Below are 20,438 nucleotides of genomic sequence, written 5' to 3' on the forward strand. Positions count from 1 at the left end.
CGCTCAATGTTACTTTCAAAATACACTCATAATTTGACTTCTTTTCATCACCCCATTTCCAGTGGCCTCAACCAAACCACCATCATTTCTCTCCTAGATTTCTGCAATAGCCTCCAAACTGCCACATGCCAAACTGTGATCTAGTCTCCATTGTGCATGTGTTTTTGTAAAGTCTTCAAGGAGAGTGGACAGACCTTACCTGTACCACTGTCTAAAATTTTTGATTAACAGTGAATAATCAATAACTACTTATCCATTGAATGTCTGGTCCAGGGAAAATGCCTATTTGGCTTACCTGAGACACAACAGGATGCCAGTAAAGAAAGTATTAATTAGAAGGTTATTGCTTTGGGTAATGATTTTTGCTTAGGAAGCTCTGAGAGACTGTATAAAGCATACCTGCACATCAGAGGTATCCCCTCCCAGGGATGAGGAACCTGGGCTATTTATTTACTAATGCCAGCCCCTCACAAGGTGAAAATTACTCCTGAGGACATTAAGTCCCTAGCACTTCTGGCTTGCCTTGCAGATGGACTGATCTCTCTCTTGCAGCCAGAGAAAGTCCAGAGAATGAAAGAAGTAGGAAGCTCTCAGGATGTGTGGTGAATGTCCACCAAAGCTGCAGGTATACTCTGGATGGGCCAAGAGTGTGGGCAGGGCAATTATAGCATGTGCTACATTGGGCATTCCTTGTAAAGAACCTGAGCCAGGTGTTCATCAAGCACTTAAATGTTTGTTGAACAAAGAAGACAGTGCAGCCTGGTATCAGGATCCCAAGATTTGTATCCCCCCCCCCCCCGGCCACACACACACATACACGCACAGCTGGATGCGGTTTCTGGCTTTGCCACTTGCCAGCTGTGTGGATTTGGGACATCTGTTAATATCACTTTGACATCTCAGCTTCCATGCTTGTGAAATACCAACAATGTAACCGCTTTCACAGGGTTGCTGCAGGCTTCAATGGCAAAAACATGGCAAGGGTGGAGCATGGTGCCTGACACCATGGTAACGACAGTAAGAGAGCAGCCGTGGCCACTTCAGACCCTTTGCATGGCTTCGTTCTTCTTCTGAGGTCAGGGACTGACAGCAAAATGGGCAGACAGGACAAGTTGCAACCAGTAACCAGTTCTGAGGTAGGCAGGATCACACAAAGACAAAACAATGAAAGTTTCACAAAATCCTCCCCATATCAGGATGTCAGAAAGTGAGATTTCTTTGGTTTTGCTCTTCTGTCATTTGCTAATATGCCTTTGAAAAATATCTATATTTTCTCCTTTAAGATTAGTATCTGATTCCCCAGAGGGAAATGCATTGAGTGGCTGTCATGTTATAAACTTCTTGGAATCTGTAATGTGATCCCAAAATGAGGGGTTTTACAAATTCTCAGAAGCAACAAAGCTATTAGTAGTAGTCAGTAATAGTTATTATTCTGATTGTCAGCCTAAATCTGTCTCTGGTTCTCAAAAGGCCAGTTGAATGACCAGGAGTTGATCAACACTCTGTGTTAATGGTGGATACTGATAGCAGATAAGGGCTGGGGGCAGTAAGTCAAGGTTCTTCCCTCTCTCTGGATTCTTCCACAGCTACCCACTGGGAATCATAATATCACTTAACTTTGGTTTCTCATGTATGGGTTTGGAAAAGTTATGTCTTTTGGTTTCTCTTTAAAAATAACTATACTTAAATCCTAAGCACTAATATGGTGAAGTAGATTGGAATTAAAACATACTCAACTATCTCTGTTACTCTCAACAATGAACTTGAATTGTTGAAAACAAAGTTCATGATCAAATCTCAACCTAACACTTCCTGCAACTCATTTGCAATGCTTAGCAGGATCTATAAAATCAATAATTATCAGAGCCACAGTTACCAGTAATGGGCAGGGCTCTCTGCTAAGTACTTAGCATGGATTCTTTCTGTGTTTCTGTTTTTCTTTTTTAGTTCTCACATTAATTCTCTCAGTTAGATGTTGTTTCCATTTTAGAGATACGAGTTTAGGTAACTTTCCTAATAACCCAGACAATACATGTGAAACCAGGATTTAAACAGAGGTATGATGCCTTCACATCCTAGGTATTTAACCACTATGCTATTCTGTCCATAAGAAAACCTCTTAATTCTGTTCAACGGGAGCTATGAGTTCACCTTATTAATAATAGCAACTACAGAAGTACAGGTATTCATGTACCCTGTGCTAAGTACTCTAACAGACACTCTTTCATGTAACTCTACAAACTGAGGTACGAGCCAATGTTACACCCATTTAACAGAAGAAGAAACTGAATATTGGAAAAATAAAATGACCTCCCCACATTCACACAGCACATAAGCAGCAGAGTCCAGACCCAATCTCAGGGTTGTCTCTCTCTAAAGACTTTGCAATTAACCAGAAGGATATACTGGCTCCCTTGAAGGCCAGCCTGCACAGTCTTTTGGCGCTGGGCATGCTCGAACTCGTGCCTGCCCTTCTGCCCAAAGTTCCTATACACTTTGTCCCTATCATCCTGCTGCTCTGCCCACAGCTACCTGGGCACAAGGCCAACGCTTGACTCAGACAGTCTTCCCTGGGTGGCCAGCAGCCCATGGGTGACCTTATGGGTACCCCGTGGGGGCACCCAGGCCTGCAGTGTAGTTAAATCAAATCCTTTTAGGCAGTCCGATAGCATGACAACCAGGGAGAGTGCAGTGACCTATGTCCTGAGTACAAGCCATGAACAGATGACTCTGAGAAGAAGCAGAAGCTGTAAGAGAGAGAAGTCAGCTGCTGTAAGAAGGAAGAAACTGGCAGAAAGATCCTTGAAGGCACAGTAGGGTCATAATGATGATAGTTAAAATTTAACAAGATATTACTAAGTGTTCTATATGAATTTTCTCAACCAATTTTCACAATATCACTAGGAAGTAGGTGCTATTGGTATTACTTTTATTACATAGACTCCAGCATGTGCTGGAGCAAGTTGATCCCGGGTCAGAGTCCCACTCTGGTCCTCTTCCATGCTGTGGCCTGGAGCTAGTTGCTTGACCTCTGGGAATCTCAACTGCCCCTTATGTGAAATAAGCCATGTAAAGGTTAAATAAGATGTAGTGTATAAAGCTGGTGGCCTAATGCCTCAGCACATAGAAGTCCTCAATAAATGTCAGTCACTGTTGTTGTCATTATTGTTAACAGCCTGGTCACCTGGTAGCTCTGTGGCAGGAGTATCCAAGGCTGAAAACATTCTGATGTGACAACCAACCCACACCCAGAAGTTGTGCTGTGGAAATAAAAGGGTATGCCCTTTCTGGTGAAAACACCCAAGGGAGAGAGAGGGCCTCTCTGAATCCCATTTCCCCTTCCCCCTGCAGTCCATAGGATGCAGTTGATTCTACTGGTTAAAACTTGACAATGGAAAATAAAAGAGCTGGAGAAGGGAGCTCTCACTCCTCCCCTTGAGGCAGTGAGAAATCCATTCTCCCAGAGCCTTTAAGCTGCTTCCCTCACAACACACAAAAGCTCCATGCACCCAAGAGGTTAGAGTGAATCGACAGCTTCCAGCTCAGCGTCAAGGAACGGCTCACCCCGCGGTGCCCCTGACACCGCTCATGTAATCTGGGATTCTAGCGAGCGATGCAGTAGGCTCTTGGGATCTAGACTCCTGCAGCCTGCTGAACACCAGGATTAGTTGTGCTGTGCTGGCTAAAGAACCCATGGAGAGGCCTCCTTCTGGGCAATGTGCACTGGAGGAGGCGAGGTCCATAAAAAGGAGTAGGCACTACAAATTAATGTAGGTAGTAGGAAGGGGAAGTGGCAGTCAGTGATTTGTCAGCATCCCGTTGGAGCCACCATATGACTGCTGGGCACTGCCCTACTCAACATCCTACACTTGACTTCTGTGACCCCATTGTGTGCCTCTTATGTGCTTGAGACAATGTTAGACCTTGAAATATGTCACTGATAAAGGTAGACAAGATCTGGTCCAGATTTGCCTTTTCTGTGAAATATTTTGGATATTCCCAAACCATAGGAATGTGACAAGGAAAAAAAAATAGCTAACACTTATGAAATGCTTGCCATGTGCCAAACACTGTTCTAACCACTGTGTGTATATTATTTCATTTCATTTTGGCCCCCACAACTGTGATAGGTACTTTTATTAGCCCCATTTTACAGGAGGAAAAACTGAGTCATAGTAATTACATAACTTTGCCCAAGGCCATCTAACTATTAAATGGTAGAGGCAGGATATGGACCCTGGCAGTCATAAATCCTAACTTGTCTGGGTATTCTTTGTGCTCTGAACTCACTGCAGTGACTGCAGCAATTGGTCATATTTCCATGGGCACATTTACTGTCTCACCAACTAGACCGTAAGGCCCCTGCCTTCTGGGACCACGGCACAGGCCCACTCCCTAGAGCCCTGCATAACCAGGACACTCAATAAATATGTGTTGGTTGATTCCATTTAAGATGCTATAGGGATGTGTACAAACCCCCAAACCCCCTCAAAATGTTGGATTTCCAGCTTGAGGTGCAGATGGAAGGGGAGAAAAGAGGTTCCTAGGTATAATTTTGTTAGTTTACAATATTATGAAGAACTTCATCATTTAAAAATTTACCGTATCATGTAAATCAAATCTTTCTGAAAGCTGCATCTTACCAAAAAGAAAAAAATGTTCTAACAGAAGGCATTTCTTGCAGTAGACATGTCACTTTGTCTGCATACACAAACAGTATACACAGCTGAGGAGACATTCAACTCTGGAAAACTCCATTCTCTCCAACAAGAAGATAAATAAATTACATATGACTAATACATACACACATAAATCATAAGTGATAACAGAGAAATTATAAAAACAGGTAAGTTTTGTAATATATAAGTAATAAGGAAGGAAAGAAGGAAGGAAGGAAGGAAGGAAGGAAGGAAGGAAGGAAGGAAGGAAGGAAGGAAATTGTAAAGTACATACTAACCAGCATAGGAAGTAGAAATGATGTTCTGAAAAATCCTAGTCAGGGCTAAGCAATGCTAATGTTCTGTTTGTCCAATTTACATTGAAATCTTTCACTAACTAGTTGCATGACCCTGGACAAGTTACCTCTTTGGGTCTCTTTCAGTTATCTGAGCCACCACGTATGCAGTGAGCACATCTGTACAATGCACTTCATAAAATGAGCCTATTTTACAGGATAAAGCAGTAAAGATAAAGAACACAGACTCTGATCGCATGGCTTATTAGCAGTGCAACACTGTGTGAGTTACTCATCTATCCTCATATGTAATATGTGGACTGTAGTAGTTTACATCATAAATTTGTTGGTAAGATTAAATAAACTCATACAGATTATAAGATTAAATAAGGTATTCACAGCAGGGGTGGATCTAGGTGCTCAATACATGTTAGCTATCATAACATCACAGCAAATGTAAAAGAGGTGAGAAAATTTCAAGTGCCCCACTGTGGACTGAAGATGAAGGACATCTACTGACTCATCGACATGACTTCAAGGAGAAAAGAGTCATTTTTCTGGTTGACGTTAGGCACATCCTTCTCTAGTCCAAGGCTAAATTTGTTGTCTACACCTGGAGATGGCAATGCTTCTATTCAGTGAGTTTTCTGAGGTCCCACCACTGTGCTGAGGAGTCACTCATTCTATCCTCACAAAAAATACCATGAAATGGAGATTATAATTAATCCCCATTTTACAGATCAGGAAATTGAGAGTCCAAGAGATTAAATGACTTCCCAAGAAATAGAAGTGGCAGAACTAAGACGTCTGAAACCCAGCTATATTTCTGGTTCTTTTTTTTTTTTTTTTTTTTTTTTTTTTTTTAATGTAGAGACTTAAGTACTTAGCTGATCCTTAAGAGATACAAATATTTCTACTTAGGAGACAATTCCACTTCCTTAGATCCTTTAGAAAATCATATTGTAATTTTCTAAGTTTAAAGAAACCAAGGATTATGGTATCATCTCTTGGGGCCTGTCCCCCAAAAAGACTAAAGTCCATAGCTCGCTGGCACTGCAGGAGGGGACATTCCTCCAGACTCTTCCACATGCTTCCTCTAAGATGACTGTAGATGACGCAGAAGGAATTGCTGGCCTGGTCAGGGCTGCAGCCTCTCTGGGCTTCCATCATCCTGACCCTGTATAAGTGGCAGATGTCTGTGCATTTATTTGCCTATCTATCATCCATTTCTCCTGCTGGTAATAACACCTAGACGTTTCCTTTGGGTAACTATTCCCCCTACCTCCCCTTTTGCTCCCAGGCTTTGTGGTTTGGGTAGAACTAACCATAGCCTCCCAGTTGCAAGGTGAGTCACGTGACCCAAGCTTGATGAAACAGCAAATTTCATTTTCCTGTCCACAGAAGTTTATAAATGGGCATGTAGCCTAAGCCAGAACTCTGAATATTAGCCTGGGGACTCTTGTTATACCTATTGAAGAAGAGGCCTTTTCTTTTTAGTGGGGTTGCTAATTCAAGACATATATCTGGAATTTCTAGAGCCCATTTCCTCCACCACAAAGAGAGTATCTACTTGAGAATGAAGCCAACAGAGAAAAGAGCAAAGACAGAGATACAGATTTCCTACAACACTGTTTGAGCACCTAGATACATCTATGCCTGAAGTCATAACTCTGAGATTTTTCAGTTGTCTGAACTAATAAACTTGACTCTCCTTTTACTTAGGCAAATTTAAACTAGATTTCTTTAAAAATTCTAATCAGTAAGTACTCACTGGATACACAGAGTTCATTATATGTATTTATGAATGTCAGGCTCTGCGGTAGGAGCTAGAAACACAGAGATAAATTAGATATAGTGCTTGCCTTCAAGAAGTCCATTCTTTAGTGACAGAAACAGTCATGTGAAGAGATAATTATAATACAGTAGAATAAGTGCCATAATATGGGCATGTATAGAAACACAAAGAAAAGAACACATTCTCCTACCATGACAAGAGTTCTAGAAGCATCCACAAAGGAGAGATTATAGTGTCAAGAATTTGAAGGATACTTTCATGCTGAGTTTGGCCTAGAAGGGAGGAAAGCAATAGTTTATGAGAAGTCACAGAAAAATAAAATGGTAGATAACAGTGAATAGTTGAATGTATCTAAAGTAAAGGGTGAGTTGAAGATGACTCATGTGGGTGCTTCATGTATTTTGGCAAAGCCTGAAGACATTATTGACCGGCTGGCAGACAGTAAGAGGATTCACATACAGCTTAAGAGCTGGCTACTACCATAATATGAGATGACTGAACATTGACATAAGGTACTATCAGCTACATAATTTGTTGAGCTCAGTACACAATGAAAATGTGAATCTCCTTGTCGAAAAATTACTAAGAATTTCAAGATGATAAAGAGAGGGCATTACACCAAGTATGGGGACTTTTATAGTGTAGGGTGGTAAGCAACTGCACAAGTTGCAGACCCAGAAAGCTGGCCCTGACATAGAGGTAGAAATGGACCTGCCTCTGATCTGTGATGTGGCCTGGGTCTAATTCCCACCAACACTTTAATCATTGCAAAGCCTGACTCCCATCTGTGCGATGTGAACAGGGAGAATCAGGGCAAGGTTAGCTCAGAATGAGAATTCTGACATTTTATTGCTGGGGTGATTTTCCTCCTCCCAACATAAGCTCTGATGCACAGACATACTTTTTCTGCCTTGAGAAACCTCTTCTTCCCTTCACCAGCCCCTAAAGCTGGCCCCAAGAGCACTGTGAGTAAGTGTGTCTATCAAGTCACATGGCTAGACACTTAGGCATCCAATTAGTAGAAGAACATCTTTTCAGAGGACAGAAAGGTAAGGGATAAGAGTCACCCAGGACTGGAGTCAGCTATGAGGCATACACGAGATAGAAATTCTCAGACTGTATCCAATGACAAAATTATTAATAAGTAAATGTTTAGAGTCTTTCCTCCTTGCCTCCCATTAAGGAGAATTCTGCATCTGCCTCTTCAACTTCTCTTTTTCTTTCACCCTCTAGGGATATTCCCATTTGCCAGTCAATTCTTGGTTTTGCGATATGGAACAAGGGCAATAGGTAGAGACAGACAACAGTGTAGAGTGAAGGCCTTTCATTGGGTGGATTTAAAATAAATATACAAAGCCAAAGGGAAGTAAGTGAGGGGAAAAAAAGGGAAGGGGCCAAGAGGATCCAATTTTAAAGGGGTTTGTGGATAAGGACTGAGAATAAGATTCTAAGAGAAACTTGAATAAAGCATAGGATGTGAGAGATACTGAGAACCACAGAAATAGAGAAAGGGAATAGCAGAAAGTATTGTTGAGTCTTAGCATTTGAATTTCATTTGGATGAGATGATACTATTTGAGAGATAATTACTTTTCTTTAATGTTGTACTGGGTTATGTGGGATCTGAATTATACTTGGGTTATACTGGTATCCTATGAGATGTTAATAGAAATTATATACACACAGAGAAGCATACATATATGAACACCAAACGATTCCACTAACAAATAAATTCATGAAATTCTGTATCCTAAATCCTCCAGAGAATTCCATGAGCATACTGAAGGCTCTAGGAAGTCCTGCAGCACAGAAATCTTTTCAAAGCTATTTAATCCAATGCTTCCTAAATTTATTTTACTCTGTATCACAAAATATATTTTATTATTTTGAATAAATGTTAAAATAATATAATTTTAATAAGGCTGACCTTAAGGTCTACTGTCTCGAGAGTTTAGGGAAGACTTCACAAAGCATGTTACTTTAACTGGTATTTGAAGAATGGAGAAGGTGGGGGCTAGCCAGCTCAGTATATAAAAAAGGCATGAGAACTAAAACATTTAAAAAAAAAAGAAGGTTCAAGATTGCTGTGGAACTCCTTGGGGTTTAAAAGTAGAAAGACTCTGCTACACTTTTTATTTTCACCAGGTAAAAGGTATCCCCACCTTGTCTCTACGAGTGCTCTTTAAAATGATCGCTGGGGTGAGGTAGCTGTTAGGAATGAGTGACAGCTCACCTGTTCTGAACCATACTCATGGCCATCCAATCTACAGGATACACATTTTTCCCAATGAGGTCCTTGAACATGATGAAGGTCTCCATCAAGAAGTCCTGAAATTGTAAAGCGAAACACACCCGTCATCTTCTTTTGTAGGAACTCACTAGAAGTGCCAGTGCTGTTTACGTTTTTTCTTTATTATTTTTTGGAGGGGCAGAAAAGGAAAGGGCACAGCCTTTCAAATAAGTCCAAAGAAACCAACAGCGGTGGATTTTTAAGTGGAAGCTTCAAGTTAGTTACCAGGAGACTGTTTCACAAATACAAGTGGAATGTGAATATGGAAAGTGAAAACACTCTCAAAACAAAGCACTAGCAATTCTGTCTTTGGGAAGAAAGAAGTAAATACATTTATTGATGTTGCAATTTTATAATCATCTTCCCAGATATGTATTTAATACGGAAATACTCTATACTTTGTGAAGGCATCTCAGGTCATTTAGCAAACAATTATAAACACAACCATCTAATTATCAGTAGTATAAACACAGCTCATTCATATGTCACAGATACATCCATGGGCACATTAGAGGAAACAGCCCAGGGACTCTCTTCCTCTCATTTGAAGAGGCTCAGAGTGGATCTCAACACACCCCATCAGATATTGATTGAAGCAGGCCAAGATTCTGCTCCATCTTTGGAGAATACAAATTCAAGACAAGTCCAAATGGCAAAGACCAGGACCACTGTCATGTGGACACTCCTAAGCTTGAGGAAGAAAAGTCATACTGTCTGTATGCTTTCAGTAAAATTTAAAATCAGTAGGAAACCCACTCAGAGTTCTTTCCTTAAGCCAGTGGTTTCCAAGTTATTCTAACAGCAGAATTCCAGGTCCAAAGAAAATATTACCCAGAACCTAACATATAAAATAGATAAAAGTAGGGGCGCCTGGGTGGCTCAGTTGGTTAAGTGGCCAACTTCGGCTCAGGTCATGATTTCGCGGTCCATGAGTTCGAGCCCCGCGTCGGGCTCTGTGCTGACAGCTCAGAGCCTGGAGCCTGTTTCAGATTCTGTGTCTCCCTCTCTCTGACCCTCCCCCATTCATGCTCTGTCTCTCTCTGTCTCAAAAATAAATAAACGTTAAAAAAATTAAAAAAAAAATAAAATAAAATAGATAAAAGTAGAAGAGCTGTGGTGTGTGTGTGTGTGTGTGTGTGTGTGTGTGTGTGTGTGTGTGTTTATGGTAGAAGATAGTGAAGATGGGAGGAATATAATTTGAAAATCACTGCTTTAAGCTAAATTGCAAAATTCTGGAAATGACATCTGTTCCTTTTCAGCAATCTTTGCTTCTAGGGAAAATTACCTCAATACTTTTAAGTCCCAGTTTCCACATCAGCAGAATGGGGATAACATCTAACTCAAAGAGTTACTATGAATATTAAGTGCACACTGTCTAAAGGATGCTCAGCATAGAGCCTGGACCATTGTAAGAGCTCATTAAGTGCTCGATGATGACAATGCTGAGAATTATTCATCCTTGATATCACTTGGGGGAGTGTGGGTATCATCACAGGCTCATTCCCTTCTTATGGCAACAAAGCCTCTGGCTCATAGATGTAAAACCTAGCTTCTGAGTGAGAAGCTATAGCATGCTGTCAGGGTTAGGACAGAAGTTCAAATCCTACTCTGCCACATACTTCCTATGTGGCCTTGAGCAAGCAGATTGTAGACTTGTAAAATGTGACTACTAATCCCTATGTTATACTGTTGTGAAGATTATACAAGAAAGCATATATGTTCAACAAATAAGAATTCCCTTTCCTACTCTCTTCCCACCATTCTTTCCATTGAGGATCAAACATTAGGATCCTGATCTCTCTATTTCCATGTCACATGGCATAGAGAAATTGGGGAGAAATCCTGGGATATTTGGCTCTCCTTTTGTTTTCTTTTGTGTATATCCAGAAATAGGTTCCGTTTCTTCCCAATACTGCACCCAGTGAGGAGACTATCTCTCTGCTGAATGGCTGAAAGAGTAGGACATTGGCTTTCTAATAATTCCCTTTATATGGGCCACTCTCTGAGATTGGTTCAATTCTAGAACCCTTGGTTACTCTAAGGAAAGTTGAAAGTGAGCCCCAGCAGCAGAATTCCTGACTGGCAGCAGTAAGGAGACAATGACAAAGGTGATTATGTTGAGGGCAAAGGGACTGCTACACCCTGGGACAGCCTGGGCTGGCCTTTTGTTGATAAGTCATGTGCTACAGAGCTATGAGCCTATAGGCTACAGTCCTGTGCAGACAGTTCTGTAACAAATGAGTCCTGAGAGGCTAGAAGAGTAAGGGGGTTCAGAGGCCAACTTCCTCCATGCATTTGTGATCATAATATAGAAATAGCTACCTTTTACTGGTAACTTAATATGTGAGAACTTCTGTGCTCTCATTAATCCTTCCCCACACTATGACATAAATAACATCATCCGCACTTTTCAGATGGGGAAACTGAGGCTTAAGAGGGGTTAATTTGTCCATGGTCACATAGCTCTCCATGACAAATCCTGGATGCAAATCCAAGACTGTGTGACTAACACTCATGCTTGTAAGCCCCCAAATGTCCATAATTCATCAATAAACATTTGTTGCGGCATATTTAGACTGGACATTCAGGTTTCACCTCTGACAGGGACTGAAGACATCTTTCAGAAGTGATATATACAAGCCTAAATGGAAATTAGAACTAGGAAATCACATGAATGTGTTTGTAACTTAGACACACACATGCACAAGGTCCACTGGGACATCTTACTCTAAACTCTTTTTTTTAAATTTTTTTTTAACGTTTATTTATTTTTGAGACAGAGAGAGACAGAGCATGAACGGGGGAGGGTCAGAGAGAGGGAGACACAGAATCTGAAACAGGCTCCAGGCTCTGAGCTGTCAGCACAGAGCCTGATGAGGGGCTCGAACTCACGGACCGCGAGATCATGACCTGAGCCGAAGTTGGCCACTTAACCGACTGAGCCACCCACGTGCCCTTCTTACTCTAAACTCTTAAGAGCCAACAGTGTGGCATGTCTCCCCTCCACTGCCCCCCACCCCAGCATCCTGTAGACTCACCACAAGTTCAGAGCTGGTCTGGAAGGTCTCAATATAGAAGGAATAGTGCTGGTCACCCATCTGGTTTAAGATGGCTGTCATACATGCCACAAAGTGACTCTGTAAGAAATAAAGAAAACTGCCATGAAATAGTGAAGAGAGAACCATGAGATTCATCTTTTTCATTTCCTTGACTTCAGACTGGAAAACACCGAACCATCTCAGGCAAGTATAAAAAGTCCCCAAGGGGATCAGCAAGTGAAACTTGCCTATGAAGAAATGTCTCCTTATGGTTCGTTTATGGGCTCGTTCTTCCAAAAAGCATTTATTGAACACCTATTATGTGACTGGGACCGTAGTGGGAGCTCGGATACAGAAGATAGGGCCTGACCTATCACTTCTACAGCTGCTTGTACTTTGGGAAAAGACCACTGAGTTGGTGTCAGGAGATCTAGTCTCTATCAAGATCCTGGAGACAGTTTGATTTTCTGATAAATAATTCTAATATTTAAGCCCCAATTGTTTCATCTGTAAAGCAAGACAATAATCCATCCATTTCAACCCCCACATATGTATCAAAAAGATCAAATGACTCCTATAATGCTTTGAATTCACTTATTTTCTCTATAGAGGGGTCAGTTGTTAAACCATCATGACTCAGTCAGTGAGAAGCCAGTAGCTACCAGTAACCAGCACTTGTTAAGGGCTTTGGAGGATAAAAGAAATGAGAAGAGGTGGTTCTTGCTCTTCAGGAGTTCATAATCTAGTTGGGAAAGGAAGGTTAACATCCATGAGGGAAAAAGTACAAGACCTTTAATCTGCCAAGCAGACCAAGTGTCAAAGGGATTCAGACAAGAGAGAAATCAATGCAAGGACTTGGAGAAAAGGTGGGTCTGGAAGGATCCATGGGATCAGAGGAGCAAGAACCACATTCTTTCATGCACCAGAGTACATCACCATACCCCTTTCTGCTTTACCCTTCCAAATTTTATGACTCTGTACCAGGGTGTATTTTCTGTTTAGGCTAGTATGTGCAAGCAGCATTTAGGAATATCTACTCTGGAAACCTTGTAAAGGGAGTACCAACCACAAATCCACCAGGAGAGAGGAGCCACTCAAGGTTGTCTCCTGCAAGATTCCAATGGGACTGCCACCTTAGTCAAAGGAAGTCCCACTAGGTTTGGTCAAGGGCAGGCTTATGGAAGAGGGCCTGCTCAATGTGATGTAGGTCTTTCCAGGGAACCTTACTGCTAAAAGGTGTCAGACAAATGGCATACCAGAGTGGTGGGCCTGGAAGTATTATGTGTGAACCAAGAAAATGGGCTTGGTATCACAAACTACTATCTTTGTTTAGAAAGACACACACACACACACATACACACACACACACACAAAACATATCCTTATACATTACAGCTTTATAGTTTATAGTAGTGGAGGAACAGCCTCAATGTCCCAAGAAACTCCTTCTGTGTTCCTCCACAGGAAGTCTTTTGGATAACTGAATGTCCTCAAGATCACATTCCTAAAAGTAACTCCCAGAGATCAGGAATCTCATTTGCTTCTAGGTTTTTTCCAATTAGGATGTCAGGAATAACATGCTTTCCCAATCAGCAAGACCCACTGTAGAGTTTGTGGGGCTCAGAACAAAATGAAAATGAACAGTCCTTATTAAAAATTATTCAGAATTTCAAGACAGCCCCAGTGCCCATTCTGGGCACCAGGCAAGGTCATACACCCGTGAAGCCAGCCCTGCCCGCCAGTGACCACCACCACACTCACACACCATAAATGTTTAGAAAACATGCAAAGCTGGCAGAAAGTGCAAAGCTGGGACTCTTGGGAGCAACAGTGAGGACACTATGTTTATGGAGACCCAGAGCCTCTACACTGGAGTGAGCTGTCTTGGCCATCCAGGAAGGCAAATCCTCTTCTGCTCAGGCCCCCAGGGGGTGGTGGTGAGTTTGTGAAATTATCAGTCCTTTTCAAAAGAGACAGAACACCACCATCTCTGTTAACTTAAGCAGGACCCACTTAAACCAAGAAAGAAGATTTATAATTGTGTATCCCGCTGGCCAGGCTGGATGCCAGGAAGGAGAAATCAGAGAGTTTGAGAGGTGTGTGTGTGTGCATGTGCATGAGCGTGTGTGTGCGCGCACACACGCATGTGTTTCCTCTACTCCCTCCATCTCATCTCTCCTCTCCTCAAAGATTTCAGCCTATGACCACTAGAGGTCTTTTCTTTTCACATGGTAGCTGCCGAGCAGTTTGTTCGGCTTTTTATTTATTCCTACGTGAGCAGACCCACTACACTTCTTGCATATAAACAGTGAAAATTACAACATAAAGGACTCATTATCCCTTCTTTTGGAGTAATTCTGCTGCTGGTCAAAGCCTGGCTCATTTTGCAAGGAAAGGGAGGACATCTCTGCAGGTAATTCTACTGCTTCAAGGTAAGAGATTTGGGCAGGTTTTATTTTTTATGATCCATGATCCTCTAAGAGAAAATGCTATCGCCTCTTGGACAATAGTTTACTTTTAAAGCTTTGGCTTAAATGAGTCCTGGGACCCTGAGCTTGTGTGTGTGTGTGTGTGTGTGTGTGTGTGTGTATGTGTGTGTGTGTGTGTGTGTGGTTGTGTGTGGTGGAAAATCTACCATTGTCAGAACTGCAGGCTGCCCCAAATGCATAGATACGGAATGCTTGTTATTTCCAACGGCTTGATTTGAATTTGAAGTGGGGGAGAAAAGCAAAAAAACAAACCTCAGAGCTCAAGTTGCTTGGAATTACCTTGAAAAGGCTGCATTTTCTTAAGCCTTGTTTAGAGAAACTTCCATGCTTCATTTTAAAAGAAAATAAAAGGGGAAGGGGTTCTACTCCCCACCGAGAGAGAGAGTAACCATTTTACGAAAGGATCCACTATTTTTTTATAAGGACTTGCTCAGTGTGTTACAGTCCACCAATCAATCAAAATTACTTTTACCGGCTTGTTCATTTCTTCCTTCTAACTACCACATAGAAAAACCCAGCTCAGTGCCTTACAGTACGATTTGTAGTGCAATGTGACTGAAGTTTGGACAAGTTACCTGCATTTGGCTGTTAATGAAAAATGACAGTGTTTTCCATCCAACTAGAAGCACCCCTTTTTTCCTACTATGATGTCTAGCCCACTTTAGTACCAAATCTGTCAGAAATCACACCAATGTGACCGACTGATTAGTGAAATGGCATGAGATGCCAGCAGCAGGTTTGCATTCAGAACAGGTTCCCCTCTGTCATTTAAATTAAAAAACAAATAACAAAGCAAAAAAAAAAAAAAAAAAACAAAAAAAAAAAAAAGGAAGAAAGAAAGAAAGAAACCAAACACTCTGTCACATAATGATAGAATGATAGAGGCACATATTATGCCTCTCTGACGTTTATCCCTTTTTCAGTAATATCCTTAACATGGCAATCCACCTCTTAGCTTCCTGTCCCCTTCCCTTTTTATGAGTTTGAGACCTTACTTCTACATCCACCATGTTTTAAATGTTTAGAAAGAGAGAGGAATGGGGTGGGGGTGTGATTCACTAGCAACTCAGATACTCCAAACATTGACATTGCTCAAACTTTATAGTGTAGGAGCCAAATCTCCCAGTCCTGTTGGCAACATGGAAAAGCCCGAGTACTGCATGGGGGACAGCAGGGTGGAGGGATGCCCTTCAGTCCAAGCTAGGGAGAATCCCCCTCTTCCCATCCCTGGCAGAAATGGTATAGGTGACATATATTTACTACCAAGGCATGAGGAAGCGACTCATCCATAGCCAAGCAGCATGCCAGGTGCCTAGATGGGAAATTGCTTCTTAAAACAGAATAGCAGGGGGACCTGCATCTTAACTCCCAGAGAGAAATTGTATCCGAGACGCTGGCACAAATCAGGCAGAGTCACCTCGGCTCTGTTCGGGGCGGTTGAAAATGTAGCTAATGAATCACAGCATGGAGAGACACGGTTTGAAACTAGGTCAAACGTGTAAAAATAAGTGCAATCATCGCAGGCACTTGGCTGATGAGGGGCTACTTAACGCCTTGAGTGGCAGGGTTTATTTGCCACATAGAACCCTCTTCAGCGATCCGCGACAATCAATCCTCTTAATTAATTCAGCCCATCAGTGTGGAGAGAAGTCTTGCACACCTGGGAGAGAGCTGAAGCTCCAAAGGGAAACAGCCAGGGTCTCTTCACTGTGTGATGGCAAGAGAGAAAAAGAGAAACCCGGTATCGTGTGATTAATATTAATTAGCTGGGATACTAGATGACTGGGATCAGGAGAGTAGCCCTCCCCAAATCATTTGGCTCCTTTGCATAGAAAAATCATCATTGTCATCGTCATCATCATCATCATCAGCATATTGATAAGGCCGATAGCTGGGTGAACATCAGTTAACTCAAACATATCTATTTAACCACCTCTAATGCAAACACACCTACACACACATACACACAACAGTCAAGCCCCCTGCGGTGCTGAGTGGACCTGGAAGAGGCTATCAGTTTGCCCTGCCTTGAAAAACAAACGAAACAGGGGGAGAGGGGCATGGTTGCTGTGGATGCGTCCCCCACTCACCTGAGATTGTGGGAGGGATGAGCTCACAGAGGGAGAGAAGCAGCTAACTTTGGGAGCTTGCTACCTAAATGCCAACATTACTACGCGATACCAGCTGGTGACACGTTGCTATAGTAACTTCAAATAATGTGCAGGGCCAAAATAAAATAAAATATAGAAAGCGCCAAGGAGAGGAGATGAAGGAAAGTTTTCATACCAAGGGAGGCTCATAGGGAGATGAAAAGTTCTATTTATCAGGACATTTATTTCCTTTGGAGGCTAAGAGTGGCCAAATGTCATTCTCAGGTTGCTTCTCCATTCACCCCCACATCTGCCATGTGGTTATATAACAGATTTTATTCCTGGGTGGAATTGGCACTGTCTGTGTGGTGGATCCAGGACCGGAAGTGGGAGGCTGTTGTGTTAGGAGAAACAGGGACTCTAAAACCCCTTCATCTTAGAGCTTTGTAGGCTACTCAGAGTTACAGTTTGTAGCGATTTGGGGGGAATCTAGTGTATTGTTCTGTCTTAGCAGCCATCAAGTCTGGGCACTGTGCTAGGTGTGAAGGTGCAGCAGTGAGCGGGATGGATAAGGCTGTGCTCCAAAGAGTTTACACCTGGTTCTGCCAGGATGTAGAGCATCAGAGGGCCTAGGAGCCAGCCTAACTGAATTCAAATCTCAGCTCTATCTCTTACTAGTTGTGTGGCGTTGGGCAGGGTCTTGTGCCTCAGTGTCCTCATCTGTAAAAGGGGATAAAAAATATTCCTTACTTCATACAGTTCTGGTGAGAATTAAATCAAAAGGCACTTAGAACATAGAAAGCCCTCGATAATTGTCAGCTATTATTATTATTCTCATTGTTGCTGACTGTGGTCTAGGGAAACTATGCAGATTAGCCAACTGAAATTCCTGACCTGGAAGAAGGATATGATGAGATCATTTACCCATGACTGTCTGCGGACACATCAAGTGCTCCCAATAACAGCTCAGTGCCCTTTGACTCCGAACATGCCTTTGGTTAAAAACATGCCCAAAGTCCAGCTGTCAAGTATATTGAACATGTGCCTCTTGGACCAGATACGTTGGGAGGTTTCTTTTATTTGGGGACAACTGCAAGAAGGTAGGAAGAGTCACAATAGCACCCAAATTGTTCAAAAGCATGAAATACAACTGTCTTCATCAAAAGCGTATCCCCCCAGCTGTTTGGCTTTAGGATATCCCTGTCTCTGTGTGCAGTGACATTCTTTGGTTACCCAGGGATCCTGCTGTGTGATAGAGTAAACCAAGTTACCTTCTTTCAGGGGAAGCTTCTTGATGAAACCCAGGGTTTCATGTGGCCAGCTCCACGTCAAAGGCACAACATCACAGGAAAACAGAAAAGTGCACTTGGATGCCATATACTCTGGATATGCCCTGACACATTATATCTGTACAAGATGACAACTAGTGTAGAGTTATCTGTGTGCACCTCTGCCTGGTACTGTGGGCATTAATGATGGCTCAACTACTCAGCATTGCCAGGGCCAGAACTGCAGGTGTCTCCTCAGAGAGCTAGCATCACTCACAAGGAGCAGGAAGGGAGGGGCAGACAAGGCTGCTTTAAATCAAGGTTGGAAAAGAAGACTGAACTGGTAACATACTCTTTATTTGAGACGAACACATTCTGATCTTGGTGGACCTGTGCCTATGGCTCTGTGATGTGGGTCACTTTAAACCATCCAAAGGATATAGTGGGATCCCAAGGGGGAGGTGGATGGCAAGCAAATTCCATTAATTCATTCCTTGTGCTCAGGACTCTACATTCATCATGCCACTGATTCATTTCAACAAACTCATGAGGTCAACCTTATACCCATTTTATAGATCAGGAAAGTGAGATGTATGGAGGTCAAGCAGCTTGCCTAGATAGACATTTAGTATATGATGGGACAGGGATTAAAATCTGAATCTTTCTGACTCTAAAATCTGTATCTTTTCATAAATCCACTGTGTCTCCTATGTCAGCACTGTCAGCTCACCTGGGGAGAGATTTTTGTCCATTTATTCATTGCTGTATCACCAGTCTAGAATTGAACTTGCACTTAGTGTGGGTTCAGTAAATACGTGTTAGATGAGAGACTGAATTTATTATAGTATTCCTCATCTCTAAAAGAATGTTATAGGGACCACCCTGCACACACAAACTCTGAAAAGTTAGGGTCATGTGTAGACCACCTTTGCCTTGGGAGAGGCCAGAAATTAAATAATTTTTGTTCTGCTTTTGAGTGTACTCCATCTTAAGTTATATTTATTAAGCTACAGTGAGATCGTTCTTTCACACATTCCTTAATTCAACAAATATTTCTTGAGCACCTACTATGTTTCAGGCTTGGTTCTAGCTGCAGGGGATACAACCAGAAATGAGAGTAACAAGATTTGTTCTTAATGAGCTCTTATTCCCATTGGATAGAGGGCCAGGGATGGAGAAACACAGTAGAATGAATGAATAACCAAGTAATATTATTTTAGGCAGTGATATCTGCTACTAATGAAATATTACCCAGCAATGAAATGGGGATGGAGAGAGAAGGAAACTATTTTCAACAGGGGAGACAAAGGCAGCCTCTTAGAGAGCTGGCATTTGAATGGAGATCTGAATGATGAGAGTCAGTCATGCAAAAATCTGGCAGAACAGCATTTCCGGGCAATTGAATAGCAGATGCAAAGGCCCTGAGGTGGATGTGCTTGGAGTCCTGGAGGATCCCAAAGAAGGCCAGCATAGCTGGAAGGTATGAAATGAGGGAAGACACTATATAAGATGAGGTCAGAGAGACAGGCAGAGGCCAGATCCTATGGGCCCTTGGGGGTCAGAGGCAAGAATATGGATTTTCCTCCAAAGTGCAGAAGGAGGCCATTGATTCGAGTTTTAAAAAGCTCACTCTTGCTGCTGTGTGTTTCAAGAACCCCTCTTTAAAGAGATGGCTCCCATGTCTTACCACATAAGCCCATCTCCAAGACACTGTACTGGACTTATTCCCACGGTCATGGGTCTGTGAAAAGTGCACGTTGTTTTCACTGTTGACTCTTCCTTATTCCTGGTAGTGTGACCTCTTTTCGGCAAATGCTTCTCACTAAATTATTATTTTATAGCATACTCTGTCCCTCTTTGTGCAGGCAAGAGAGTGGACTCTAGTTTTATGCGGATCCCATCTATCTTCAAGCTTAGTGGGCTCATCTCCCTTTTATTTGGAGCTGAATGAAAGGGAGCCTGCTCCAGTGTCTCCCAGTCTCTTATTAAAGCCATTCCCATCTGTGGGACCTGAGAAGCCTGCTTGCTGGGAAGGAACACCCGCCCAGTTTTTAATTGAACAGAAGATTTTTTTTTTAATGTTTCTAATAACATTTGTGGAGGTGTGGGTGAAGTTCACAAATGTGATTGCAAGAAGAATAGTTTCAGAAGCATGGATTTATTCTCAGCACATATACCAGTGATGGGCCTCCAAATCTTTGCACTGAATGCCTCAAGAAAGGCTGTGCAAAAAGACTGTTTGGAGTCCTGGACAATACAGTATTGTCCTCAGCTCACTTCTCCCTGGGAAAAATCAAAGCCCTGAGTATCACCAGGATGTGGGCTCTGGGTAAGTATCCTAAGCAGCCCCTCACCTTCTTCTACAAACGTGTGCATCAAGGTTATGTATGACACCAAGATCAACCTCCAATAGAAAAAAGATTCACAAAAGGATACTATGTTTCAGGCAGGAGGCATTGTGGGGTAAAGGACAATAACTACCATTTAAAGGGCTAAGCCTGTATCAGGCACTTTT

General features: G+C 42.2%; 1 protein-coding gene across 1 annotated transcript in view; it reads right to left on the reverse strand.

Annotated features, from left to right (window-relative positions):
- The window catches only part of DOCK2 (dedicator of cytokinesis 2), a 417,962-nt gene that overhangs the window by 83,226 nt on the left and 314,298 nt on the right, over positions 1-20,438 (reverse strand). Inside the window, 2 exon segments of the mRNA XM_030327773.1 lie at positions 8,982-9,076; positions 12,077-12,175. Coding sequence (XP_030183633.1) covers positions 8,982-9,076; positions 12,077-12,175 — 194 coding nt within the window.

Source organism: Lynx canadensis, chromosome A1 (assembly GCF_007474595.2).
Source record: "Lynx canadensis isolate LIC74 chromosome A1, mLynCan4.pri.v2, whole genome shotgun sequence".
NCBI classification, from domain to species: Eukaryota; Metazoa; Chordata; class Mammalia; order Carnivora; family Felidae; genus Lynx; species Lynx canadensis.